This window comes from Dasypus novemcinctus, chromosome 21, assembly GCF_030445035.2.
Source record: "Dasypus novemcinctus isolate mDasNov1 chromosome 21, mDasNov1.1.hap2, whole genome shotgun sequence".
Taxonomy (NCBI): Eukaryota; Metazoa; Chordata; class Mammalia; order Cingulata; family Dasypodidae; genus Dasypus; species Dasypus novemcinctus.
Window position 1 is genome coordinate 14,624,419 of NC_080693.1, and position 27,644 is coordinate 14,652,062.

General features: G+C 41.4%; 1 protein-coding gene across 2 annotated transcripts in view; it reads right to left on the reverse strand.

Annotated features, from left to right (window-relative positions):
• TOP3A (DNA topoisomerase III alpha) overlaps positions 1–27,644 on the reverse strand; it is a 77,007-nt gene that overhangs the window by 44,487 nt on the left and 4,876 nt on the right. The window contains exons 2-3 of one of the 2 annotated variants that reach the window (XM_058283356.2): positions 1,012–1,071; positions 364–437 (exon numbers count right to left, since the gene is read on the reverse strand). In XM_058283356.2, the coding sequence (XP_058139339.1) occupies positions 364–437; positions 1,012–1,071 (134 nt within the window). The remainder of the gene's footprint in view (positions 1–363; positions 438–1,011; positions 1,072–27,644) is intronic. The other variant, XM_058283357.2, reaches the window with a different exon arrangement.

A 27,644-nucleotide genomic window follows, 5' to 3' on the forward strand; every position in this document is an offset into this window, starting at 1 on the left:
ACAAGCCCTGGGGAAAGAGATGAGCCCTATGCCAGCCTGTAACTGAGAATGGAAGAAGCTGGAACCAGGGAGTCTTAAGAGGAAAGAGGAAGGCTCAACCCTTGCAGACACAGCCCCCCATTTTGCTTCAACACATAGCAAATGACTTAGGGTAAGAAAATATCTCTTATGGTACCTTGAGTTGGACTCTTTAGGGCTTTGTGACTGCAAGCTTCTACCCCAAATACCTTTTATAAAAGCCAACAGAGCTGGTACTTTGCATCAGCACCCCTTTGGTTGACTAGTATATGTCTCAAAATTCATGTAATATTTTATAACTTACTATAATAATCAGAAAGTTCTTTCCCCAGGAATTGTACTGACCATTTTCTAAACTGCATCTGGAAATCATGAGCCAGCAAATGTCCAGAAACTGAAGTCATTATCATGGTAACATTCTGAACAACAACAAAAAAATGGGAATTATTTCTTCTAGCAATTATATTTTGTCAAATCATTCTAATAAAAGGGAGTGAATTCTATTAAAGAAAAAACAAACAAACAAAATAGTGAGATGGGAAGAAACCAACATAAATATAGCTCTTCAAAGCCCAAAGCCATAGTAACACAACGATCATTCTAGTACCAGGATACCTTTGCATCATTTAACAGTTCTTAAAAGTATTGATTTTAGACTGTAAATGTAGCTTCTTTCTTGTTCTAAAGAGCTGAGATGGGATCAAAATTTACCGAAAAGAGAATTCTTCATAAATTAGAAAACTATCACTTGTAACCTGGGACCTTTAGATCATAAAAATAGTTATTTTTCAAAGACAGTGACATTTTCTACAATGGCCAGACTAATTCTCTTTGATAAAATAACTCTACTAGAAATTTAGAAATTGTAGTAAGAAGTTGCTCTAACAAAAGCAGCTAAAATGTCACCGCTGAATGCCTAAGGAAGATATATCAAAATGGCCCACAAATCTGAAAGATATTTCAGGCATATGATGGAAATACTGTTGCACTTACCTGGCCATACAGGTGATAGTCAAATTCATAGATCTTGTTGAATTTAGAAAGTCCTTCCCTCTATAAAACAAAGCAAAAGCAAATAAAATATATAAATTTAATTAGATAATGGCTCCTCAGCATAAAGATCAAGCAAAACTCTAATAAGGAACATTAAAAATGCAATAGTTACCTCACATAAACTAAGCTAAATTACTGGGACCATTTATAAAGTGGACCCTCAAAAAAAAGTTACCAAGCACATACTTTGTCAAATACATGGGATTTCTATGCAGGAATGTACCCCCTTGAGATCGGCTAATATAACACCTTTTTGTAGATAAGAATTGACTTGTCCAAAGTCATATGACAAACTAATGACAGAAAAAGGATTGGGACATAAGTCTCTGGACTATTTTCTTCTTCCTCTCTATATACCTGTTACTTCCTTGCCATATGAGTACACCAATGAATGGCTGGCCTTGGGTAAGTCACTTACCTTTCTAAGCCTTGATTTATTCCTGAACAAAATTCTACTGAATATCCCTTCTGGCTCTAAAACCCAATGCCACTGTGCGTTTCAGTCAGAACTGGAACGCACTCCACAGAGCCCTTCTTCAGGGCAAAGAAGGATGGACAAGACCCTCCCTGAATACGTCTTATCTTCTTCCACAAAGGCGTTAAAAGTAGTGTTTCACGTGATTTTTACATCAACAATTACAGGATACAAGAGCAAGTTCAACTGGGAGCAGGGGAAACATTCGAAATCAAGACTATGAGAAGAGGGCAGTGTAGGAAGCTCCATGAATCAGTCCCCTCACCAAAACGGCTGTCTGAATCAACGATTTTGAAACTCTGGAGTCTAGCGGAGCACCGCAGTATGCAGGGAGGACAGAGAGGTGGCAAATGGCAGTGAACACTGGAGACCTTCCCCCTCCCCTGCCCCCCAACCACATGGCAGGCAGCAGTGGGGACTGCACCCTGGGCTCCCGGCGTAGCTCACTGTGCTTTGGTGGGCTGTAAGTACCTTATCCTCCAAAACGCAGGTATGTGCCGCCTGGTTACTGATCACTGCTTTTGATCAGCTACTTTAGAGCTCTGGGGCAGGCTCTGAGGAGAGCCATAGTTCCAACCCCCCTTAGGTAAAGTGACAGAGGAGTATTAAAAAAGCAGTATCTCCCCCTTCTCTTGCCATTTCCCACTAGAGAGCAAAAACAGTTTAGAAAAGTCACAAATTGATGGCCCCAGATCTCAACAACAACAAACCCTAGCAATGCAGTCTGCATGATTTCAGCTTTAATTAAAACAAAAACAAAAAACAAAGAAACAAAAAAATCTAACAATCCCATGAAGAGTGGAAGAACTAGGTTTCCAGGCTTATAACAACACAATAATCAGAATGACCTGTAATCAACAAAAAAATTAAAAAAGACACAAAGAAACAGCAAAGTATGGCCCAAGGGAAAAAAAAAGAATTTGCCTGAAACTATCCCTGAGGAATACTATTAAAGACTTTTATTTTAAAAAAATATTTATTTTTCCCCTCCCCCCATGTTTTTGCTGTGTCCATTTGCTGTGTGATCTTCTGTATCTATTTCTCTTTTTGTCTTCTCCTTTTTTTTTTCTCCTCTAGGATTCACCAGGATTTGATCCTGCGGACCTCTGATGTGGAAAGAGGTTTCCTGTCACTTGCGCCACCTCAGTTCCTGGTCTCTGCTGTGCTTCACCTTCTACTTTCCCCTTGTCCCTCTTCTGTTGCGCCATCATCTTGCTGCATAACTCACTTGCACGGGCACTGGCTTGCCATGTGGGCACTTATCTCGCCACATGGGGTGCTTGTGCTGGCACTTGGCTCACTGCACAGGCACCAGCTCGCCATGTGGGCACTCAGCTCACCACGGGGGTACTTGGCTCATCGCGCAGGCACTCAGCTTGCCAACGGGCACCAGCTCGCCATGCAGGCATGCTTTCTTGCTCTTTTTTACCAGGAGGCCCCAAGGATCGAATGTGGGTCTCCCATATGGTAGGCGGAAGCCCTATCACTTGAGCCACATCCGCTTCCCTTAAAGACTTTTAAATCACGGAAAACGGACTTTGGCCCAGTGGTTAGGGCGTCCGTCTACCATATGGGAGGTCCGCGGTTCAAACCCCGGGCCTCCTTGACCCGTGTGGAGCTGGCCATGCGCAGTGCTGATGCGCGCAAGGAGTGCCGTGCCACTCAAGGGTGTCCCCCGCGTGGGGGAGCCCCACGCGCAAGGAGTGCGCCCGTGAGGAAAGCCACCCAGCGTGAAAAGAAAGAGCAGCCTGCCCAGGAATGGCACCGCCCACACTTCCCGTGCCACTGACGACAACAGAAGTGGACAAAGAAACAAGACGCAGCAAATAGACACCAAGAACAGACAACCAGGGGAGGGGGGGAAATTAAATAAATAAATAAATCTTTAAAAAAAAAAAAAAAAAAAAGACTTTTAAATCAACTGTCTTAAAACTATTCAATGAGCAAAAGGAATCCATATACGAAGAACTAAAGGAAATTAGGAAAACACTGTCTGAACACACATACACAAAAGAGAGATAAAAAAGGATCAATGAAATTGAAAACATTTAAAATTATCAAGTAAGAGGAACAAAAGGAAAAAAAGAAGAAAAATGAACAAAGGCTGAGGGTTCTGTGTGACACCATCAAGCATATCAACATATGTATCAGTGGAGTCCAAGAAGGACAAGAGAGAAAGGGGAAGAAAAAGTATTTGAAGAATTAATGGTGGACGGGAAGCGATCTGGCTCAACTGATAGAGTGTCTGCCTACCATATGGGAGGTCCAGGGTTCAAACCCTGGGTCTCCTGACCTGTATGGTGAGCTGGCCCACGCACAGAGCTGATGCAAGCAAGGAGTGTCATGCCATGCAGCTTGTCCCCCACACAGGGGAACCCTATGAGCAAGAAGTGCGCACTACGAGGAGAGCCGTCATGTGTGAAAAAAGCACAGCTTGCCCAGGAATGGCGCCACACACATAGAGAGCCGATGTAGCAAGATGATGCAACAAAAAAAGAGACAAAGATTCCCAGTGCCGCTGACAAGAATGCAAGCAGACACAGGAAGAACACACAGCGAATGGACAGAGAGCAGACAACGGGGGGGCGGGGGGGGGGAGAAATTTTTAAAAATATTTATAAAAGATGTAAATATACACATCAAGGAAGGGTAACAAATTCCAACTAGGTTAGACTCTAAAAGATCCACACAAAGACATATTATAGCAAATTGTCGAACTCCATAGGACAAAGAGAGGATTCTGAAAGCAGCAAGACAGGCAGCTTGTCATATACACGGGGATCCCCAATAAGAGAAACAGATTCCTCATCAGAAACCATGGAGGCCAGGAGACAGTGGGATGGCAAAGTTAAAGTTCTTAAGGCAAGTAACTGTCAACCAAGAATTCTAAATGTATCTGGCAAAACTATGTTCTAAAAATGAAGATAAAATTAAGATATTTATAGATAAACAAAAGCTGCAAGAGTTCATCACTGGAAGACCTGACGTAGAAGACATGCTAAAGGAACGCCTTCAGGCTGAAATAAAAGGACAATAGGCAGTAGCTAGAAGTCATTAAGAAGAAATAAATAATGTTGATAAAGGTGACTATACAGTTAAGTATAAAATTTGTATTACTGTATTTTTGGTTTCTAATTGCTTTTATTCCCACTATGTGACTTAACAGGCAAATCTGTAAAATAGTTATAAATCAATGTTAATGGGCAAACAATGTATAAAGATATAATTTAAGAAATAACAATACAAAGAGGGAGGGAGGAAGATATACAGGAATAAATTTGTACACAACTGTCACAATTAGTTGACCTAGTTTATTAGGTCTTATTAGCTTAAAATGTTCATTGCATTTACAAAAGTAGCTACTAAGAAAATAATGGAAAAATATACAGAAAAAGAAAGATGGGGATCAAAATTATATACTGGAAAAAAAGAAACTTTAAAAAAAAGGTAATAATGGAGTAATTGAACAAAAATACAAAGAAGACATACAGAAAAAAAAGTTACGAGTATTACCAAATCCTTCCTTCTCAGTTATTACCTTAAATATCAATGAATTCAAATCTCCTATTAAAAGGCAAATATTGGTAGATTAGATGAAAAAGCATGATCCATCTATATGTTGTCTACAAGAAACTCACTTTAGGTACAAAGATACAAAGAGGTTGAAGTTAAAGGGTGGGAAAAGATATTCCATGTAAATAGTAATCAAAGAGAACCAGGGTGACTACATTATTGTCATACAAATAGACATGAAGTAAAAAACACATTAAAGAGACAAAGAACATTAGTATATATTGATAAAAGGGTCAATCCAGCAAGAAAATATAATGATTATAAACCATATATATATCTCACAACAGAGTCCCACAATATGTGAAGTAAAAATTGATGAAATTTAAGGGAGACATAGACAGTTCTTTAATTATAGTTGGTGACTCCTATACACCACTTTCAATAATGGATAAAATATATAAACTGAAGATCAAAAATAAAATAGAGGGAAATGGATTTGGCTCAACTGACAGAGCATCCGCCTACCACATGAAAGGTCTCGGGTTCAAGCCCAGGGCCTCCTGGCCCATGTGGTGAGCTGGCCCATGCGCAGCGCTGATGTGTGCAAGGAGTACTGTGCCACACAGGGTTGTCCCCCGCATAGGGGAGCCCCAAGTGCAAGGAGTGCACCAGCAGGGAGAGCTGCCCCATGTGAAAAAAGTGCAGCCTTCCCAGGAGTGGCGCTGCACACACAGAGTTGAGGCAGCAAGGTGATGCAACAAAAAAGAGACGCAGTTTCCCAGTGCCACTGACAAGAACACAGGACACAGAAGAACACAGCAAATGGACACAGAGATCAGACAACTGGGGGGGGGGGAGAAAAATTAAAAAAAAAAGAAAATGGAGGACCTGAATAACACTATAACGTATCTAAAACTTTCCACCCAACAAGAGCAGAAACATACATTCTTCTCAAGTGCACAAGGAACATTTTTCAAGATACACCATACGTTATGCCACAAAAATCTTGGTAAATTTTAACATATTGAAATCATACAAAATATCTTCTCAGCCTACAGTGGAATAAAGCTAAGAAAACAAAAACAGATGGAAAATTGGAAAATTTACAAATTAAACAAAACTGTATTAAGCAACCAGTTGGTCAAAGAAGAAATCACAAGTGAAATTAGGGAATATCCTGAGACAAGTGAAAATGAAAATACAACACATCAAAACTTACAAGATGCAGTGAAGGCAGTATTCAGAGGGAAATTCAGAGTTCTAAATGCCTAAATTAAAAGAAGAAGAAAGATGGGAAGCAGACTTGGCCCAGTTGTTAGGGCGTCCGTCTACCACATGGGAGTTCCGTGGTTCAAACCCCAGGCCTCTTTGATCCGTGTGGAGCTGGCCCACGTGCAGTCCTGATGCGTGCAAGGACTGCCGTGCCACATAGGGGTGCTCCTGTGTAGGGGAGCCCCATGCACAAGGAGTGTGCCCTGTAAGGAGAGCCACCCAGCGTGAAAGGAAGTTCAGCCTGCCCAGGAATGGTGCCACACACACGGAGAGCTGACACAACAAGATGATGCAACAACAACAAAAAAATCATATATTCCCAGTGCCACTGATAAGGATAGAAGCGGTCGCAGAAGAACACAAAGCGAATGGACACAGAGCAGACAACGGGGGGGCGGGGGCTAGAAATAAATAAAAGAATAAATCTTTAAAAAAAAAGAATTTATTGAGGTATACCGCTCATACATAAACACACATAAACATTAAGTGTATAGTAAAAGTTGTGAACTTAGAAAACAAACATGAATAACATACAGAGCTCTCACACCTCTCCCTACCACCAGTACCTTGCATTGCTATGAAACATTTTTAACAAATGATGAAAGAGCATCCTCAAAATACTGCTACTAACCAAAGTATCTTACATTTGGTGTATTTTTCCCCAACCCACCCTACTGCTTTTTTATACCATTCATACATGAACATACATGAACAATAAGTATATAGTACAATCTAGAGGGACTTCTAGGAGGATGGCAGACTAGAAACACATGTGACTCTCTTCTCCTCCAGAAAAATAGCTAGAGGACAGGGTGAAACAGCCTAGAAAAAGATTTCCTAGGGCTTAGGATACCAGGCAAAGGCCGGACACCACCCAGAGGAGAGAGGCACAGAGAAGGTGAATCACAACAACAAAACTGTGAGTTGAAACCAGTGCCCGCTGCTGTCAGCACCATCCCCCACACTAAACACACTAGAATTCTTGGGCATCTGGGCCTGCGACGACAGACAAAAGGGGCTCCAGGGATCTACTACCCTAGGAAAGGGGAGAAAGAGGGACACAGCCTAAGGCTGACTTAGTTTCTGACCCACAAGTCTTGTCTGCTATGTTCCACGAGCCCTTCCAAGCCAGGTGGTTGCCCTGGGAGCCAGGGAGGACCTCCCTCTCTTCTGGCTGGCACTAATTGTTGAGGATACCCCAGGAAAGGGGAGAGAGGGGGACACAGTCTAAGGCTGACTCAGCTTTTGACTGACAAATCTGGTCTGCTGTGTCCCAGGAGCCTTCTGGGCCTGGTGGAGCTGCGCCATGGTTTGATTGGGAACCAGCAAGGGGCTAAAGATACAGGACCCTCCGAATCTCCTCCTCTACTAACAGGGACTGCTTGTTGAGGACTCAGAGCGGAGGGGAAATATTTCTGACCTGGGAAAAGGAAGGAGGCTGCCAGGGAAGGCTGGAGGACTGTCTCAGAGAAAGTTTGAATTACAAGGCTCCTAGCCTCCAGACAAGAAGCTCTATCACATTTATCCAGTCAGTGTTGCAAAAAATACATTTCAACCAGGCACTGAACTGAGCACTGTCAAAGAGTGCCATCTGCTGGCAGACCAAGGAAGTGCATGGAAGAAAATTAAAAGTAGGACCAGCTTTTTCTAGCCTCCCTCCCCAAGGCACCAGGAAGTAACCCGACAACCAATTACTGGGTCCAGTGCCCAGTTTTGAGCAACCAGAAGGACAATTCTAACAATCCAGGTCAAGCCAAGAGAGGCTTAGAGAAGAGTATAGAAGAATAGTAGAAAGGATAACCCAAAGAGTAAAAAGACAAAAATAAGATATGACATATGAAAACCAAAGAATAAAATGGAGGAAGTAAATAGTGCATTTACAGTAATATCATTGAATGTGAATGGATTAAACTCTCCACTCAAAAGATACAGGCTGACAGAATGGATTAAAAAAACATGAGCTATCCATATCCTGCTTACAAGAAACTCACCTTAGTCCCAGGGATACAAACCGGCTGAAAGTCAAGGACTGGAGAAAGATACTCCATGTGAATAGTAACCAGAAAAGAGCAGGGGTAGTTATACTAATATCAGACAAAACAAACTTTAAATGCAAAAAAATTATAAGTGATAGAGAAAGCCATCATATACTCATAAAAGGGGCAATCCACCAGGAAGATATAATAGTCATAAATACCTATATACCTAATCAGGGTGCCCCAAAATCCATAAGACAAACTCTGGGAAAACTGAAGGGATAAACAGACATCTCTACAATAATAGTTGGAAACATCAACACCCCACTTGCATCATTAGATAGAACAACTCAATAGAAGATTAACAACGAAGTAGAGAACTTGAACAAAATGATAAACAAATTAGACCTAACAGACATATATAGAACACTGCATTCAAACTCAGTAGGTTATACATTTTTCTCAAGTGCCCATGGATCTTTCTCCAGGATAGACCACAAGTTAGGGCACAATGCAGCTCTTAATAATACAAAAAGACTGAAATTATACAAAGCACCATCTCAGATCATAATGGAATGAAACTGGAAATCAATAAAAGACAAGAAAAAAGTAAATTCATAAATGTATGGAATCGACACTCCAATAATCATTGGGTCAAAGAAGACATTACAAGTGATAACAGTAAATATATTGAGACAAATGAAAACAAGAACACAACTTATCAAAATTTATGAGCTACAGCAAAGGCAGTCTTGAGAGGGAAATGTATAGCCCTAAATGCCTATATTAAAAAAGAAGAAAGAGCTAAACTCAAGATTTAAATGAACAAATAGAGAAACTAGAGAAAGAACAGCAAACCTATCCCAGAGTAAGCAGAAGAATAAACATCAGAGCAGAAATAAATGAAATTATTTTTTAAGATTTATTTTTCATTTCTTTCCTCTCCGCCTCCCCCCCACTGTCTGCTCTCTTTGTCCCTTCGCTGTGTGTTCTTCTATGTCCACTTGGATTCTTGTCAGTGGCATTGGGAATTTGTGTCTCTTTTTGTTGCGTCATCTTGCTGGGTCAGCTCTCCGTGTATGTGGCACCACTCCTGGGCAGGCTGCACTTTTTTTGCATGGGGCAGCTCTCCTCACAGGGTGCACTCCTTGTATGTGGGGCTCCCCTACGTGGGACACATCCCTGCATGGCACAGCACTCCTTGCGCACATCAGCACTGTGCGTGGCCAGCTCACCACACAGATCAGGAGGCCCTGGGTTTGAACTCTGGACCTCCCATGTGGTAGGCAGATGTGCTATCAGTTAAGCTAAATTGAGAACAACAACAACAAAAAAAAATAGAGAAAATCAACAAAACCAAAAGCTGATTATTTGAGAAGATCAATAAAACTGACAAACCCCTAGGTAGACTAAAAAGGAAAAAAAAGATGCAAATAAATACGATCAGAAATGAATGGGGGGAAGTTACAACTGACCCCACAGAAATAGGAATCATAAGAGGATATTATGAGAAATTGTATCCAACAAACTAGACAACCTAGATGAAACGGACAAATGATTCAAAATGCACAACCAACCTACAGTGACACTACAAGAAATACAAGAACTTAAACCAATCACATTTAAGGACATTTAATCTGTCATCAAAAATCTCCCAGCAAAGAAAAGTCCAGGACCAGACGGCTTCACAGGTGAATTCTACCAAGCATTTCAAAAAGAATTAACACCAATCCTGTTTAAACTCTTCCAAAAAATTGCAGAGGGAAAATTACACAACACATTTTATGAAGTCAAGATCACCCAAAAAAGCAAAGTCAGATAAAGATACTAAAAGAAAAGAAAGTTACAGACCAATCTCTCTAATGAACTCAGATACAAAAATGCTCAATGAAATACTTGCAAATCGAATCCAACAGCATATCAAAAGACTTACATGTCATGACCAAGTGGGATTTATTTCTGGTATATGAGGCTGGTTCAACCTAAGAAAATCAATCAACATAATACACCACATTAAACTAAAGGGAAAAAAAACACATGACAATCTCAATTGATACAGAAAAGGCAGTCAACAAAATCCAGCATGCTTTTTTGATAAAAACACTTCAAAAGATCAGAATAGAAAGAAATGCCTCAGTATGATAGAAGGCATATATGAAAAACCCACTGCACATCATCATCCTCAATGGGGAAAGGTTGAAAGCTTTTCCTCTAAGATTGGGAACAAGACAAGGATGCCCACTGTCACCACTGCTATTCAACATTGTATTAGAAGTCCTAGCTAGGGCAAGTGGACAAGAAAAAAAAATTAAAGGCATCCAAATAGGAAAATAAGTAAAACTCTGAGTTTGCGGATGACATGATCCTGTACGTAGAAAATCCTGAAGAATCCACGACAAAGCTACTTGAACTAATAAATGAGCTTAGCAAAGTGGCAGAATACAAAATCAACATGCAAAAATCAGTAATTTTTAAAAAAGATTTATTCATTTATTTCAACACTTCCCCTCCTCCTGCCCTGCTGTTTTTGCTGTCTGTGTTGTCTTCTCTTCTCATTTTCTCTCCTCTAGGATTCACCAAGATTTGATCTGGGAGACCTCTGATGGGGAGACAGGTTCCCTGTCAATTGCAACACTTCAGTTCATGGTTTCTGCTGCACTTCACCTTGACTCTCCCCTTGTCTCTTTCGATGCGTCATCATCTTCCTGCGTGACTCACTTGCACGGGGCACTGGCTCACCACGCGGGTACTTGTGCAGGCACTGGCTCATCGCATGGGCACGCTTTCTCTTCTTTTTCACCAGGAAGCCCCAGAGATCAAACCCAGGTCCTCCCATATGGTAGGCAGAAGCTTTTTCTTGAAACACATCTGCTTCCCTCAGTAATGTTTTTGTACACTAGTACTGAACAATCTGAGGAGGAAATTTGGGGGAAAATTCCATTTTCAACAGCAACAAAAAGACTCAAAAAACTAGAAATCAATTTAACTAAAGAAGTACAGGACCTATATGCAGAAAACTACAAGACAATGCTAAAAGAAATTTTAAAAGATCTAAACAAATGGAAAGACATTCTGTGTTCACGGATTAGAAGAATAAATATCCTAAGGATGTCACTCCTACCCAAATTGATTTATAGATTCAATGCAATACCAATGAAAATCCCAACAGCTTACTTTTCAGAATTAGAAAAGGCAATTACCAAATTCATTTGGAAGGGAAAGTACACCTGAAGAGCCAAAAGCATTTTAAAAAAGAGGAGTGCCATGGGAGGAATTTCACTGCCTGACCTTGAAACATATTACAAAAGCTACAGAGGTCTAAACAGCATGGTACTGGCATAAAGATAGACACATCGATCAGTGGAATAGAATTGAGAACCAAGAAATAAACCTTCAGTGGACGATGGGTATGGGGAAAGGCAGGAAGAGATGAGAGGTGGAGGCGTCTTTGGGACATGGAGCTGCCCTGGATGGTGCTTCAGAGGTAATCACCGGACATTGTAAATCCTCACAGGGCCCACTGGATGGAATGGAGGAGAGTATGGGCCATGATGTGGACCATTGACTATGAGGTGCAGAGGTGCCCAAAGATGTACTTACCAAATCCAATGGATGTGTCATGATGATGGGAACGAGTGTTGTTGGGGGGGGGGAAAGGGGGGGTGGGGTTGAATGGGACCTCACATATATATTTTTAATGTAATATTATTACAAAGTCAATAAAAAAAAAAAAAAAAGAAATAAACCTTCGCCTATACAGTTTTTGGTTTTTGACAAACCTACCAAGTTAATATTAATGGGACAAAACATTCTCTTCAACAAATGGTGCTGGGACAACTGGATATTTATAACCAAAAGAATGAAAGAGGACCCCTATCTCACTCCCAATAAAAGAATCTGCTCAAAATGGATTAAAGACCTAAATTTAAAAGCCAGGATCACAAAACTACTAGAACAAAATGTAGGGAAATATCTTCAAGACCTCGTAACAGGGGGTGGTTTCTTAAACCTTACACCCAAAGTACTTGGAAAAAAAATTAGGTAAATGGGACCTTCTCAAAATTCAACACTTTTGCACCGCTCAGGACTTTGTCAAAAGGATGAAAAGACATCCGACTCAATGGGAGAAAATATTTGGAAATCACATATCTGATAAGGGTCTAATATCCAGGATATATAAAGAGATTTTACAATTCAACAATAAAAAGACAAACAACCCAATTTAAAAATGGGCAAAAGACTTGAACAGACATTTGTCCAAAGAAGAAACACAAATGACAAAACAAACAAACACATGAAGAAATGCTCAATATCACTAATGATTAGGGAAATGCAAATCAAAAGTACAATGAGATATCATTTCACACCTATCAGAATGGTCACTTTAAAAAGACAGAACTACAAGTGTTGGAGAGGATGTGGAGAGATAAGAATACTTATTCACTGGTGGTGGGAAAGCAGAACGGTACACTACTGTGGAGGACTGTTTGACAGTTCCTAAAGAAGCTGAATACAGAGTTGCCACATGAACCTGAAATACCACTACTGGGTATATACCCAGAAGAACTGAAGCAGTGACACAAACAGACATCTGCACATCGTTGTTCAGAGTGACAATATTCATGATTGCCAAAAGTTGGAAACAACACACGTGTTCATCAGGAGATAGATGAATGGATAAACTATGGTCCATTCACACAATGGAATATTACACAGCTATAAGAAGAAATGAAGTTGTAAAGCACATGACAACATGGATGAACCTGGAGGACATGATGTTGAGCGAAGCAAGCCAGACACAAAAGGATAAATACTGTAAAATTGCATTACTATGACCCAAATATATTGTGTAACATACTGTATGATTCAAAAAATAAAAAACAAATTAAAAAATTTTTTAAAGTTGTGAACTTACAAAACCAACATGCATAACATCTAAAGGGGTTCTATACATCAACTCACCACCAATACTGCATTGTTGTGAGACATTTGTTACAAATTATGAAAGATTATCGTTAAAATCTTATGCTAGCTACAGCCCATAACTTACATTTGGTGTATTTCCCCCCAACCCACCCTATTATTAGTTTTTGAAATATATTTTTATTAGAAAATTGTGAACTTATAAAACAATCATGCACATGTGCAGAATTCTCATACAACACCCCTTCGTCAACACACCGCACTGTGGTGGAACTTTTGTTACAGATTATGAGATAATATCTTCAGACTATTACCACTAACCATGGTCCATAGCGTACATTTGGCACACTTTTTCCATACGCCCCCAGTATCAACACGGTAGAACTTTGACACAGATATGTGAATATTACAGTATCGCTGTTAACCACAGTCCATAGGTCACTCCAGCTGTATTTTTCCCATGCTTCTCCATATTCCCACCACCCTGCAATAGTGACGTACCTCTGCTTTAGCTCGCAGAACACTCTTGCATCTGTACCATCAACCTCAATTCTCATCCACCTCTGGGTTCACTGTTATTCAGTCCCCAGATTATTTTTGAGCTTTTTTAAAAAAGATTTATTTTTTTATTTCTCCTCCTCCCTCACCGTTTTGCACCCATGCTGTCTGCTCTGTTCGTTGTCAGCTTGTTGGGTCAGCTTGCCACACCAGCTCATCATGTCAGCTCCCTGTCTTGCTCATCTTCTCTAGGAGGCACGGGCATCCACTTCCCTAGCTTCATTTTGATTGACATTTACATCCCTAATACTATCTTTTCCAGCCACATTCCCATTTATAAACCAGCAGACACTCACTATAACGTATTACCATCAAGTGTATACATTTCTACACTGTAAGAGTAAGGTTAATTAAAACTTCTACATACACTGAGCTTCAGTAGTCCATCTCAGTCCTCCTCTTAACTCCTTTAAGAATCCACCACCTACCATTCGGTCTTGAGATGTTTTCCTACATTTTCTTCTAGAAGCTTTACATTTCTTGCTTTTATATTTAGGTCTTTGATCCATTTTGGGTCAGTTTTTATATAACGTGTGGAATAGGGGTCCTCTCTCTTTCTTTTGGCTATGGATATCCAATTCTCCTAGCACCATTTGTTGACTGGACTGTTCTGTTTGAGATGGGTGGGCTTGACAAGGCCTGTCAAAAATATTTAACTAGAGATGTGAGGGACTATTTCTGAACAATCAATTTGGTTCCACTGATCTATGTGCATATCTTTATGTCAGTACCATGCTGTTTTTACCACTGTAGCTAGGTAATATGATTTATTTACTTTTCTAAGATTTATTTATCCCTCCCCCCAATTGTTTATACTTGCTGTATCTGTTTGTTGTATGCTTTTCTTCTTTTTTCTTTATAGGAGGCACCAGGAACCAAACCCAGGACCTCCCATGTGGGAGGGAGGTGCCTAATCCCTTTAGCCACCTCTATTCCCAGCTTTGTTGCACTTCTCATTATGTTTTCCTCCTTGTGTTTCGTTGCGTCATTTGTTGTACCAACCCATTGCTTCAGCTCGTGATATTGTTCGTCTTCTTTAGGAAGCACTGGGAACCAACCAAACCTGGGACCTCCCATGTGGAAGGTGGGAGCTCAATCACTTGAGCCACATCTACTTTCCTGGTAATATGATTTAAAGTCCAGAAATGAGAGTGCTCCAACTTTGCTTTTCCTTTTTAAGATGTTTCTGGCTATTGGGGACCCCTTACCCTTCTAAATAAATTTGATAATTGTGTTTTCCATTTGTTTAAAAGATGCCTGTAGAATTTTATCAGGATTCCATTGAATCTGTACATAAATTTGGGTAGAGAACATAGTAATGATATTTAGTCTTCCAATCTATGAGCATGGAATGTAATTCCAATTATTTAGGTCTTTTTTGATTTTTCTTAACAATGCATTGTAGTCTTCTGAATACAAGTGCTTGACAGTCTTGGTTAAGTCTACCCCTAAATATTTTATTCTTTTAGTCACTATTGTAAATGGAATTTTTTCCTGTCTTCCTCCTCAGATTGCACGTTATTGCTGCCTTTTAAAATCTACTTTATCTTATATTAAGTATAGCTACTCCAGCTTTTTTTTTTTTTTTTTTGTTACTACATGTGTGGAATATCTTTTTCCAGCCTTTTACTTTCAAGCTATGGGTATCCTTGGGTCTAAGATGAATCTTTTGCAGACAGCATATAGATGGCTCATATTTTATTTATTCCATCCGTTTATGTCTTAGAATTAGGGAGTTTAATCCATTAACATTCAATATTATTACTGTAAAAGCAGTTCTCATTTCACCCATTTTGACCTTTGGGTTTTATGTCATATTTTATTTTTACCATCTTTTGAGACTTTGTTACCTTTACTGATATCTTCATTTCTAGACTCTTCCATGCCTTTTTGTCTTTTCAGACTGCAGCATAGTATTTCCTGCCACACCAGTTCCTTTGTTATATACTCTGTAGCAGTTTGATATAGTTATGAATTCCAAAAATAGATACTAGATTATGTTTGTAAACTGGTCTGTACTGTGTGTGATTAAATTATGATTAGGGCTTTAACTGGGCCACATTAGTAGGGTATTGCATACCCACCCTTTGGTGGGTGGGGACTCACAGATAAAAGGCATGGCAAAGGACAGAGTTGGAGGGATTTTAATATTGGAGTTTTGATGATGGAGTTTGATGCTGAAGTCTTAAGCTGGAGCCCTGGGAAGTAAGCTCACAGAGAAAAGACAAGCAAACCTAAGAAAGAGGAAGCCTGAGCCAGGAAAGAAGCAAGCCCTGGGAAGAAAGGAACCCAGGAAGCCTGAACCCTGGCAGATGTTGGCAGCCATCTTTCTCCAACATGTGAAAATAGACTTTGGTGAGGGAAGTAACCTATGCTTTACAGCCTGGTATCTGTAAGCTCCTACCCCAAATAAATACCCTTTATAAAAACCAAGAGGCTTCTGATATTTTACATCAGCACCCCTTCGGCTAATACACCCTCTCTCAGTTTTTGTTTATCTGTGAATATTCTAAACTCACCCTCGTTTTTGAAAGACAATCTTGCTGGATATAAGATTCTTGGCTAGAAGTTTTTCTCTTGCAGTATCTTAAATATATCATACCACTGCCTTCTTAACTATATGGCTTCTGAGGAGAAAGTGGCACTTAATCTTACTGGGTATCCCTTACATGTTATGCATTACTTTTCTCTTGCTGCTCTCAGCATTTTCTGTCTTTGTCATTTGACATTCTGATTAGTATTTGTGTCGGTGTTGGTCTACTTGGATTTATTCATATGGGAGTACATTGTGCTTCTTGGACACAGATATCTATGTCCTTCAATAGGGTAGCGAAATTTTCTACCATTATTTCTCCAAATATCCCTCTGTCCTTTTTCCTTTCTTTTCCTTCTGGGACACCCATGACACATATGTTTGCACGTCTCTTGCTGTCATTTAGTTCCCTGAGATGTTCCATTTTTTTCACTCTTTTCTTCATCTGTTCTTTTACATGTTTGCTTTCAGAGGCCATGTTTTCAAGCTCACCAATTCCTTCTTCTGCCTCCTCAAATCTATTGCCATGACTCCAGTGTATTTTTTGTTTCATTTACTGTGGCTTTCATTCCTGTAAGATCTATTTTTTTTGTATGCTTTCAAATTCTTTGTGCTTATCCAATGTTTTCTTAATATCCTTAATCTCTTTAGACATCTCATTGAATTTATTTGTTTTTAAAGATTTATCCCCCCTCCCCCGTTGTCTGCTCTCTGTCGTGTCCATTCGCTGTGTGTTCTTGTATGTCCGCTTGTATTATTATCAGGTGGTGCTGGGGATCTGCGTCTCTTTTTGTTGCGTCATCTTGCTGTGTCAGTTCTGTGTGTGTGGCACCACTCCGGGGCGGGCTGCAGTTTCATGCAGGGTGACTCTCCCTGCAGAGGGGCCACTCCTTGTGCAGGGGCACCCTTACACGGGGCATCCCTGCATGAGCCGGCACTCCTTGGACCCAGCAGCACTGCCCATGGGCCAGCTCACCACACAAGCCAGGAGGTCCTGGGTATTGAACTCTTGGACCTCCTATATGGTAGGCAAACGCTCCCATCTGTTGACCCATATCCACTTCCCTCATTGAATTTATTAGGGAGATTTGTTCAAACATCCCCTACTGGCTCCTTATGTCACCCGGAGGATCATCTTGTTCCCTTAACCGGACCACATCTTCCTGCTTCCTGGTATGGACTGTAGGTTGTTGATGGTGTCTTGGAATGTGGCTTACCAGGCATATTTATTGTGGACACAGTTTCTCTCCCTAGCCTAGGGCCTTCTTGCCCTCTCTCTCCAGCTGCCTGTGCAGTATGAGCCTAGGATGCAGCTGGAGCTATGAGCTGTGGAGGCTGAAGCTGCCCATGCTGCCTCAGGGACCAGTAAAGCCTCTCCAACCCTTCTCCTCCACCTGGGTTAGGGACAGAGCCACAGATGCATGCAATAATCCACACTTTGCAGGCCAAGACCATCTGCGGTTGCCTGCAGAGACCGATGAAGCTCTATGTCCCTTTCTCCCCTGCCTGGGGCAGGGATGGAGCTGCAGGTGTGGGCAGCAATCTATGCCATGCAGTTCCAAAATGACCACAGTTGCCCCAGTAGACTTCCAACTGTTCAGTGCCAGTCAGATGTACCTGCAGTTACCTGGAAAGGCTGGTACAGGTCCTGCCAGCTTCCGCCCTGCCAAGGTGGGGCTGTGGCCAAGGCTAGGGCTGCAGTTCCATCTGGGTGAAAGAAGCCAGTCCCTATAGTCACCGTGATCTTCAGGGAGTCCAGCTTCCCCTCAGGCTGGGGGCAGAGTCAAAGTGGTGGCTACCAGCCTCTTTCTGACTTGGACAGGTTCAAACTTTAGCTGTTTTTAGGGTTATACTTTAGGTAGCTGAATCTACCAATCAGTAGCTGAAGTCAGTGGCCAACCGTCTTCTCCTCCCCTGTTCCTGGAAAATGGAACTTCCAAGTCCAGCCAAAGAACTGCTCCTGAGATGGCCTGCGCCACCAGAGGATGAGCACCAGCCTCTGCGGCCTGAACTGCTGTTTTCCAGAGACACTGGCATAGGTGCCCCAAGCTTCCCAGCCGGCGGTGGCAATATTCACAATCTGATCTGGATGGAAAGAAGCCAGTCCCCACACAGACTGCGATCCTCAGTCTGCCCCACTTGCCCTCATGCCAGGAGCATGCCAGGAGTCAAAATGGCAGCTACAGGTCTCCTTCCAACTTGGGCAGGCCCAAATTCAGCTGTCCCCAGGGTTATACTTTAGCCAGCAGAATTTACTAATCAGTAACTGAAGTCAGTGCCCAACTGTCTCTTCCTTCCGTTTTTGGGAAACAGAACTTCCAACTCTAGCCACAGAATAGCTCCCAGGGCTGCTTGTGCCACCAGTGGAGGATGGGCACCATCCTCTGCGGCATGGAGTGCTCTATCACAAATCTAGATTCTCTGCAGATGGACCATCTTTTCCTTCCATTCTTTCAAGGATGTTGCAGGATGCTCTTCTGGTCTCCTAGAGCCCCCAAACAGGCGCTTGAGGCAGCGCTGGGTGATTACTAACTGCTCTGGAACACGAGGTGACTCATGGAATCCCTTACTCTGCTGCCATCTTGCTGGTTGTCTCCAGCAGTCTGTTATGAAGAAATGGAAAAGCTGTTCCTCAAATTTAGCTTATTTACTTATTGCTAAATGAGTATGAATTTTGGCTTGGGATAATGACAATAGTCTGGTAATAGGTAATGGTGAAAGTTACACAGCACTGCCAGTGTACTGAATGCCAGAGAATTGTGCACTCAAAATAGTTAAAATGATTTTTTATGTGATGTATTTTACCACAATTTAAAAAGGGTTATATTAAAGTGATATGTTTAAAAATAACTGCAAAATCCTATAGACAATGAAAATATCCTTTTCAAATAGTTAAATAAAACGTTTTTCCTACAAAAAAAAAAAAAAGAATTATCAGTATCAAGATTTTTCTTCAGCCTCACAAACACAGTTGTTCTGCAAGGAATCTCAAAGGTTGCAGCCAACATGAATGAGGTGCTCTCTGGGACATAACAGCAATTTTTTTTTATGCTCTGCTTTTTTTGTATTGTCTTTTTAAAAATATATAAACAGATCACACAGAACTTTAGGTCAAAAAACATAAGAGATACCCCACTCCCCACCCCACCCGTGCTCCTCTCACATCAACATCCACATAAAGATAAATTTTAAGAGGGAAATTATTTAGCATTTGGTACCTAGAGTTCAGTCAGTTGTTGTTGCCAAGAAAAGTCCATTACAAACTCCAACTGCTAGTCCAGCCCTCTTACTAACAGAGGATAGAAACTGTCTAATTGACGGTTTCTGATGTCTTGCCAGGAAAGCACTGAAGCCTTCCCAAACCAAATCTTACATGGATCCTGACATATGAAAAGACAGGGGCGCACTGGTTGGAACAAGGTTATAATTCTGCTAACTCAACTTCTTACCAGCCCTACTCTAAGTGCCTTCTGAGGAACATACCCATGGCTCCTTAGAGCTCTTGGGAATGCAGTCTGAAAGTCACTGGTCTAATCCTTTCAAGGCATAGGGCTTTTCTAATAACATGCCTGCTGACTCAAAAGCCAGGGAGAACTTTCCCAAGGCAGCCTGATCTACCAATAGGTAGTCTTGAGGATTTACTATGCTTCTGCAATTTCAAATTTGTCTCCCTATAATTCCTATCTACTAAGGACAGTATGCAATTATTTGCAACTGCACCCCTTGAGTGGGTGCTGGGGATGGATGGGCTGCTCCCAATGTTTAGCTGAGTTTTGCAGCCAAGAGAAAGGGGAAACCTGGTAGACGGATAAAAATGCAACATTTGTGATCTCCTTTGCAGTGCAAGCTAAAAGAGAAAAACCTAGCCTAAATCCCATCTCCCCTAAGCCCTCCTCAAGGAATCAATACTTTTAAAAATTTCCCCTTCTGAATATAAAAATCAAACCATGAAAAACTGCACAAACATAGAAAAATTCTCAAGTTATTAACAATGGTTACCATGGTGGGAGTGATTTACTTTATACACATCTGTATTCTTTGAATTGTCTGGAATAAGTAATACTATTATGAAAAAGATTCCACTACCTATAAACTTTTTAGTGAATTTCTTTCAATCTTCTGAATATACATGTTTAAAGGACTTTTCAATAATAGATTCACAATAATCATAAGAAGTACTATTTGCTTTACTATTCCATTTCCATTACTAGGTATTTGTTATTTCCATTTTTTTGCTGTTAAAAAGCTATAATGCTTTTATATATATAATGCTGTTAAAAACCTATAACTTCAACCTTGCACGTGTCTGTGTCTTTTCTTTTCTATCAGAATTTAAGTCCCTTAAAGACAGAGAGTGTGTCATTCAATGCACTTTTTTTTTTTAGGTATCCAAGGCCGGGGATTGAACCCAGGACCTCATACATGGGAAGCAGGTGCTCAATCACTGAGCCACATCAGCTTCCCCGAGTTGGTTTTCTCATTTGTTTTGCTTGTTGTTTTGTTTTTTTTTTTCAGGAGGCACTGGAAACTGAACCCACCCCATATGGGAGGTGGGAGCACAACTGCTTGAGCCATATCTGCTCACAGTCAATATACATTTACCATATGATTTCCATGTAGCTGCAAAGCCTCATCAAAAGATCCTACTTACAATGGATTCACACCCACAGGAATGGATTAACTTTAAGAACATGTTCTTCTGGGATACATACAGCTTCAAACTACCACAGTCCTGGCTGCTATTCTTAGGGAGGCTTCATATCATGGGAAAGAAGGACAAAATTAGATAACTAGATCCATAAGAACTGCTATAATTGAGACAGATGCAGGTAATGACTGGGAACAGAATGGAACGGGGTGGGAAGGATGCGTGGGGATGCCTTCAGAAAAGAGACTGCATTTAGGGTATCTCTTATTTTTCCTCTTAAATGATCAAGAGTCCACTAGGAGGAAAAGGAAAATATCATTCCAAAAAGAAGGACCAACATTTGTAAGAGGAACTTTTACCTTTTTTACTTTGATTGCTTCTATCATTCCCTTCCTCTGCATTCCTTCTGCTCTTCCCCAAATTGCATTCCAAGTCCCCAGGGTTCAGTCCTCATGCCTCTCATGTGAAGTACTCCAAGAGCCATCTCCCTTTTTCTAGTCTCTCTCTCTTCAAATCCTCTGCTCCCAGAGTGACTTTTTTTTTTTTTATTTTTTATTTTTATGTATTATTATTTTTTATTATTCACTTATGATTACTTAATTTTTTCATTACTATCACCTTGTTTGATCTGTACTGGTAGGGACTGCTGCAAATATGACTAGTCTTTTTTTTTTTTTTTTTTTTAATTTTTTTATTTTTTATTGACTTTGTAATAATATTCCAGAGTGACTTTAAAACACAAATGACCCTGACATTACCTTAATTAAAAACATTTAGGGGGAAGCGGACTTGGCCCAGTGGTTAAGGCGTCCACCTACCACATGGGAGGTCCACGGTTCAAACCCCAGGCCTCCTTGACCCGTGTGGAGCTGGCCCATGTGCAGTGCTGATGCGCGCGAGGAGTGCCCTGCCACGCAGGGGTGTCCCCCGCGTAGGGGAGCCCCACACGCAAGGAGTGCGCCCCGTAAGGAGAGCCGCCCAGCATGAAAGAAAGTGCAGCCTGCCTAGGAATGGCGCTGCACACATGGAGAGTTGACACAGCAAGATGATGCAACAAAAAAGAAACACAGATTCCCAGTGCTGCTGACAAGAATAGAGGCAGACACAAAAGAACACACAGTGAATGGACACAGAGAACAGACAACTGGGGGAGGGGGAAGGGAGAGAAATAAATACAAAATAAATAAGTCTTTTAAAAAAATTAATAGTAAAAAAAATACATAGGGATAGAACCAGCAAGATGGTGGTGGAGTGAGGAGCTCCTAGGGTCAGCTCCTGCTACAGGGCAGTTAGCAAACACCCAGAGCTCTCTGAGCTAGCTGAAGCACCTGTTTGGGGGCTCGAGGAGGCCAGAAGAGCATCCTGCCACGTCCTTGGGGGAGTGGAAGGAGGAGACTGCCCGTCTGCAGAGAAGACTTGTAAGTAGAGGCTCCATGCCCTGGAGGGCAGTGCCCACCCTCCATTGGAGGCACAAGCCGCCATGGGAGCTGTTCTGCGGCTGGAACTGGAAGCTCCACTTCCCCAAAACGGGGGAGGAAGAGACGGTTGGGCACCCATTTCAGCTATGATGAGGAAATTCAGCGGGCTTCCGTATAATCCTGAGAACAGCTAAAGCTTGAGCCTGTCCATCTTAACTCTGCGCCTGGCACCCGGGGAAGCGGGGTGGACTGAGGATCCCAGTGCTAGGGGAGACTGGCTTCTTTCCATTCAGGTCAGCTTGTAGGTCTAGCCTAGGCCCCAGTGCCACCTCCAACAGGAGGAAGCTGCGGGGACCTGCGCCAGCCTCTCTGGGAAACCGCAGAGGTTGGTGATTATCCTACTCTGGTGGCACAAGTTGCCCCAGGAGCTGTTCTGTGACAGGAATTGGAAGCTCCATTTCCCAGAAACAGAGGAGGAGGAGATGGTTGGCTGCTGATTTCGGCTACTGATTGGGAAACTTGGCTGGCTAAGACATAACCCTGGGAACAGCTGGGGTGTGAATCAGCCCAAGTTAGAAAGAAACCAGTAGCCACCATTCTGACTCTGCCCACAGCCTGAGCGGAAGCCGGGCTGACAGTTTCTTTCTCGTAGATCAGTCTGCAGCCCTAGCCTAGGCTTCAGCCCTGCCTCTGGTGGGGAGGAGGCTGAGGAACCCTGCACAAGCCTACACAGGTAACTGCAGGGAATTTTGGCTGGCATAGACTGAAAATCAGAAGTCTGCATAGATTGCTGCCCATACCTGCCGCTCCATCCCCACCCCAGGCAGGGAAGAAAGGGATGTGAAGCTTCATCAGTCTCTCTGGGCAACTACAGTCTAGGCCTGCATGTGGATTATTCCACATAGCTATGCCCTGGCAAAGGAGAAAGTTGCAAGAAGCTTCATTGGTTCCTGGTGCAATGAGGACAGCTTGAGCCTCCACAACTTACAGCACCAACTACATGCTTGGCCCCTACTGCATAACCAGCAAGGGAGAAACGATAGGAAGTCCTAAACTAGAGAGAAAAAGTGCACCCAGAAAAAACACTCTACTAAGCCAGATGTGAAGACACCAACAAAAAATTACAATTCAGGGAAGCGGACTTGGCCCAGTGGTTAGGGCTTCCACCTACCACATGGGGGGTCTGCAGTTCAAACCCCAGGCCTCCTTGACCTGTGTGGAGCTGGCCCATGTGCAGTGCTAATGTGCGCAAGGAGTGCCGTGCCACACAGGGGTGTCCCCCACGGACGTGAGACCCACGTGCAAGGAGTGCACCCCATAAGGAGAGCCGCCCAGCACAAAAGAAAGTGCAGCCTGCCCAGGAATGGTGCTGCACACACGGAGAGCTGACACAACAAGATGACGCAACAAAAAGAGACACAGATTCCCAGTGCCGTTGATAAGGATAGAAGCAGTCACAGAAGAACACACAGAGAATGGACATAGAGAGCAGACAACTGGCGGGGGGGCAGGAGGGAGAAGGGGAGAGAAATAAATAAAAAATAAATCTTAAAAAAAAAATTACAATTCACATCAAGAAACAGGTAGCTATGGCCCAGTTAAAGGAACAAGATAAGTCTCCACACATGGGAGGTCCGCGGTTCAAACCCCGGGCCTCCTTGACCCATGTGGAGCTGGCCATGCGCAGCGCTGATGAGCGCAAGGAGTGCCGTGCCACGCAAGGGTGTCCCCCGCGTGGGGGAGCCCCACGCGCAAGGAGTGCGCCCGTGAGGAAAGCCGCCCAGCGTGAAAAGAAAGAGCAGCCTGCCCAGGAATGGCGCCGCCCACACTTCCCGTGCCGCTGACGACAACAGAAGCGGACAAAGAAACAAGACGCAGCAAATAGACACCAAGAACAGACAACCAGGGGAGGGGGGGGGAAATTAAATAAATAAATAAAAATCTTTAAAAAAAAAAAAAAAAAAGATAAGTCTCCAGATGACAAAAGGAGTTGAGACAACTAATTATAGATGTTCAAGCAAATCTCCTTAATAAATTCAATGAGATGGCTAAAGAGATTAAGGATATTAAGAAAACCCTGGATAAGCACAAAGAAGAATTTGAAAGCATACATAGAAAAATAGCAGATTGTATGGGAATGAAAGGTGCAATCAATGAAATTTAAAAAAAACATTGGAATCATATAATAGTAGATTTGAGGAGGCAGAAGAAAGGATTGGTGAGCTTGAAGAAATGGCCTCTGAAAGTGAACATACAAAAGAAGAGATGAAGAATGGAAAAAACTGAACAAGGTCTCAGGGAACTAAATGACAGCAAAAGGCGTGCAAACATTCGTGTCATAAGTGTCCCAGAAGGAGAAGATAAGGGAAAGGGGGCAGAAGGAATATTTAAAGAAATAATGGTAGAAAATTTCCCAACCCTATTGAAGGACATAGATATCTGTTCAAGAAGCACAACGTACTCCCATCCGAAAAAATCCAAATAGAGCAACTCCAAGACACATACTCATCAGAATGTCATTTGCCAAAGACAAAGAGAATTCTGAGAGCAGCAAGAAAAAAGCAATGCATAACATATAAGGGATATCCAATAAGATTAAGTGCTGATTTCTTACCAGAAACCATGGAGGCAAACAGTGGTCTGATATATTTAAGATACTACAAGAGAAAAACTTCCAGGTAAGAATCTTATATCCAGCAAGACTGTCTTTCAAAAATGAGAGTGAAATTAGAATATTCACAGATGAACAGAAACTGAGAGAATTTCTAAGTAAAAGACCAGATTTTCAGGAAATACTAAAGGTTATGTTAGAGCCTGAAAAGAAAAGACAGGAGAGATGGGCCTGGAAGAAAGTCTAGAAATGAAGATTAAATCAATAAAAGTAATTAAGGGAAACGGACTTTGGCCCAGTGGTTAGGGCGTCCGTCTACCATATGGGAGGTCCGCGGTTCAAACCCCGGGCCTCCTTGACCCGTGTGGAGCTGGCCATGCGCAGTGCTGATGCGCGCAAGGAGTGCCGTGCCACGCAAGGGTGTCCCCCGCGTGGGGGAGCCCCACGCGCAAGGAGTGCGCCCGTGAGGAAAGCCGCCCAGCGTGAAAAGAAAGAGCAGCCTGCCCAGGAATGGCGCGGCCCACACTTCCCGTGCCGCTGACGACAACAGAAGCGGACAAAGAAACAAGACGCAGCAAATAGACACCAAGAACAGACAACCAGGGGAGGGGGAGAAATTAAATAAATAAATAAATCTTTAAAAAAAAAAAAAAAAATTAAGTGTGTCAAAAGAGTGGTGAAAATAAAATATGACAGATAAAACTCAAATAGGAATAAACTTAACTAATGATGTAAAGCACTTGTACTCAGAAAACTGCAACTCAATGTTAAAACAAATCAAAAAAGCTCTAAACAACTGGAAGAACATTCCATGCTCATGGATCAGAAGACTAAATACCATTAAGACGTCAATTCTACTCAAATTGATATACAGATTTAATGCAATCCTGATAAAAATTACACCAGCATTAAAGAAAAACTTGAAAACATGATCATTAAATTTACATTTATTAAGGTGTCCTGAATAGCCAGAAACATCATAAAAAGGAAAAGTGAACCCTCATCTCCAGACTTTAAACTATAATACCTACCTATAGTGGTAAAAACAACATGGTACTGACCTAAAGACAGACACAACAGACAAATGCAACCAAATTTATGGTTCAGAAACAAACTCTCACAGGTATGGTCAAGTGATTTTTGACTAGCCTGTCAAACTCACACAGCTCAGGGACAACAACCCATTCATCAAATGGTGCTGAAAGAAATGGACATCCATAGCTCAAAGGAAAGAGGACCCCTATCTCACACCTTATCCAAAAACTAACTCAAAATGGATCAAAAAACTAAAAATAAAAGCAAGAACTATAAAAGTTCTAGAAGAAATTATTGGAAAATATCTCCAAGACCTGGTGGTAGGTGGTGGATTCTTAAAGGAGATAAGAGAAGGACTGAGTGGACTACTGATGTTTAAAATATGTGGAAGTTTTAATTAGCTTTACTGTAAAATTGTGGAAATGTACAGAGTGGATGGTAACACACAGTGAGTAACAGCTAGTTTATAAATGGGGATGTGACTGAAAATGGTAGTCTAGTTATGTAAATGCCAACTGACAGAATGTTTGAGTATAATCTAGGAACTGGATAGCACAGTAAACCAAGAGGTGGGTGAGAACTGTGGTTGATGGTAGTGCAAGAGTGTCCTTTGTTAGCTAGAACAAATATATATCACTAGTGCAGGGTGTTGGGAATGTGGAGAAGCATGGGAAAAATACAGCTGGAGTGACCTATGGATTGTGGTTAGTAGTAATAATATAATATTCTTGCATCTATGCAAAAGATGTAGTGTGTTGATCCTGAGGCAGTATGGAAAATGTGAGCTAAATGTACACTATGGACATGGCAACGATCAGATGATATTATTTTATCTGTAGCAAATGACACACCACATTGTAGTGTGTTGATGGAGGGGTGTTGTTTGGGAATTCTGCACATGTGCTTGATTGTTTTATAAGTTTACAACTTCTGTCAAAAAAAATTATATATTTAAAAACAATAAGAGGGTGGGCTGGGGGGAAAACACACCAAATGGAAGATAAGAACTATGATTAGTAGTAAGATTTTGACAGTGTTCTTTCATAGTTTGTAACAAACGTCTCATGACAATGCAAGGTGTTGGTGGAGGGTTGATACACGGGAACCCTGTGTGATGTTATGCATGCTTGCTTTGTAAGTTCACAACTTTCACTGTACACTTAATTGTTTATGTATGTTCATAATAAATGATATAAAGATAATAATCGGATTGGTTAGGGGAAAATACTTTGTTTAGCAGTAATATTTTGACAATGCTCTTTAATCATTAGTTAAAAAGGTTTAAAAACAATGCAAGTTATTGCTGGTAGGGTGAGATGTTATATATGTTTGATGTTCTATATGCTTGTTTTGTAAGTTCACAACTATTATACATTTATTGTTTACGTATGTTTATATATGTCATATATTTCAATATATTTAAAAAAATAAAATAAAAACCCAGAAAAAAACAAAAAAAAACCCACAACATATAGGGCTCATCTCAATTGACACAGAAAAAGTGTTTGACAAAAACTAGCACCCTTTCATGATAAAAATACTCAGAAAACTAGGAATAGAAAGTAACTTCCTCTACATGATAAAGGAATTTATGAAAACTCACAGCTAATA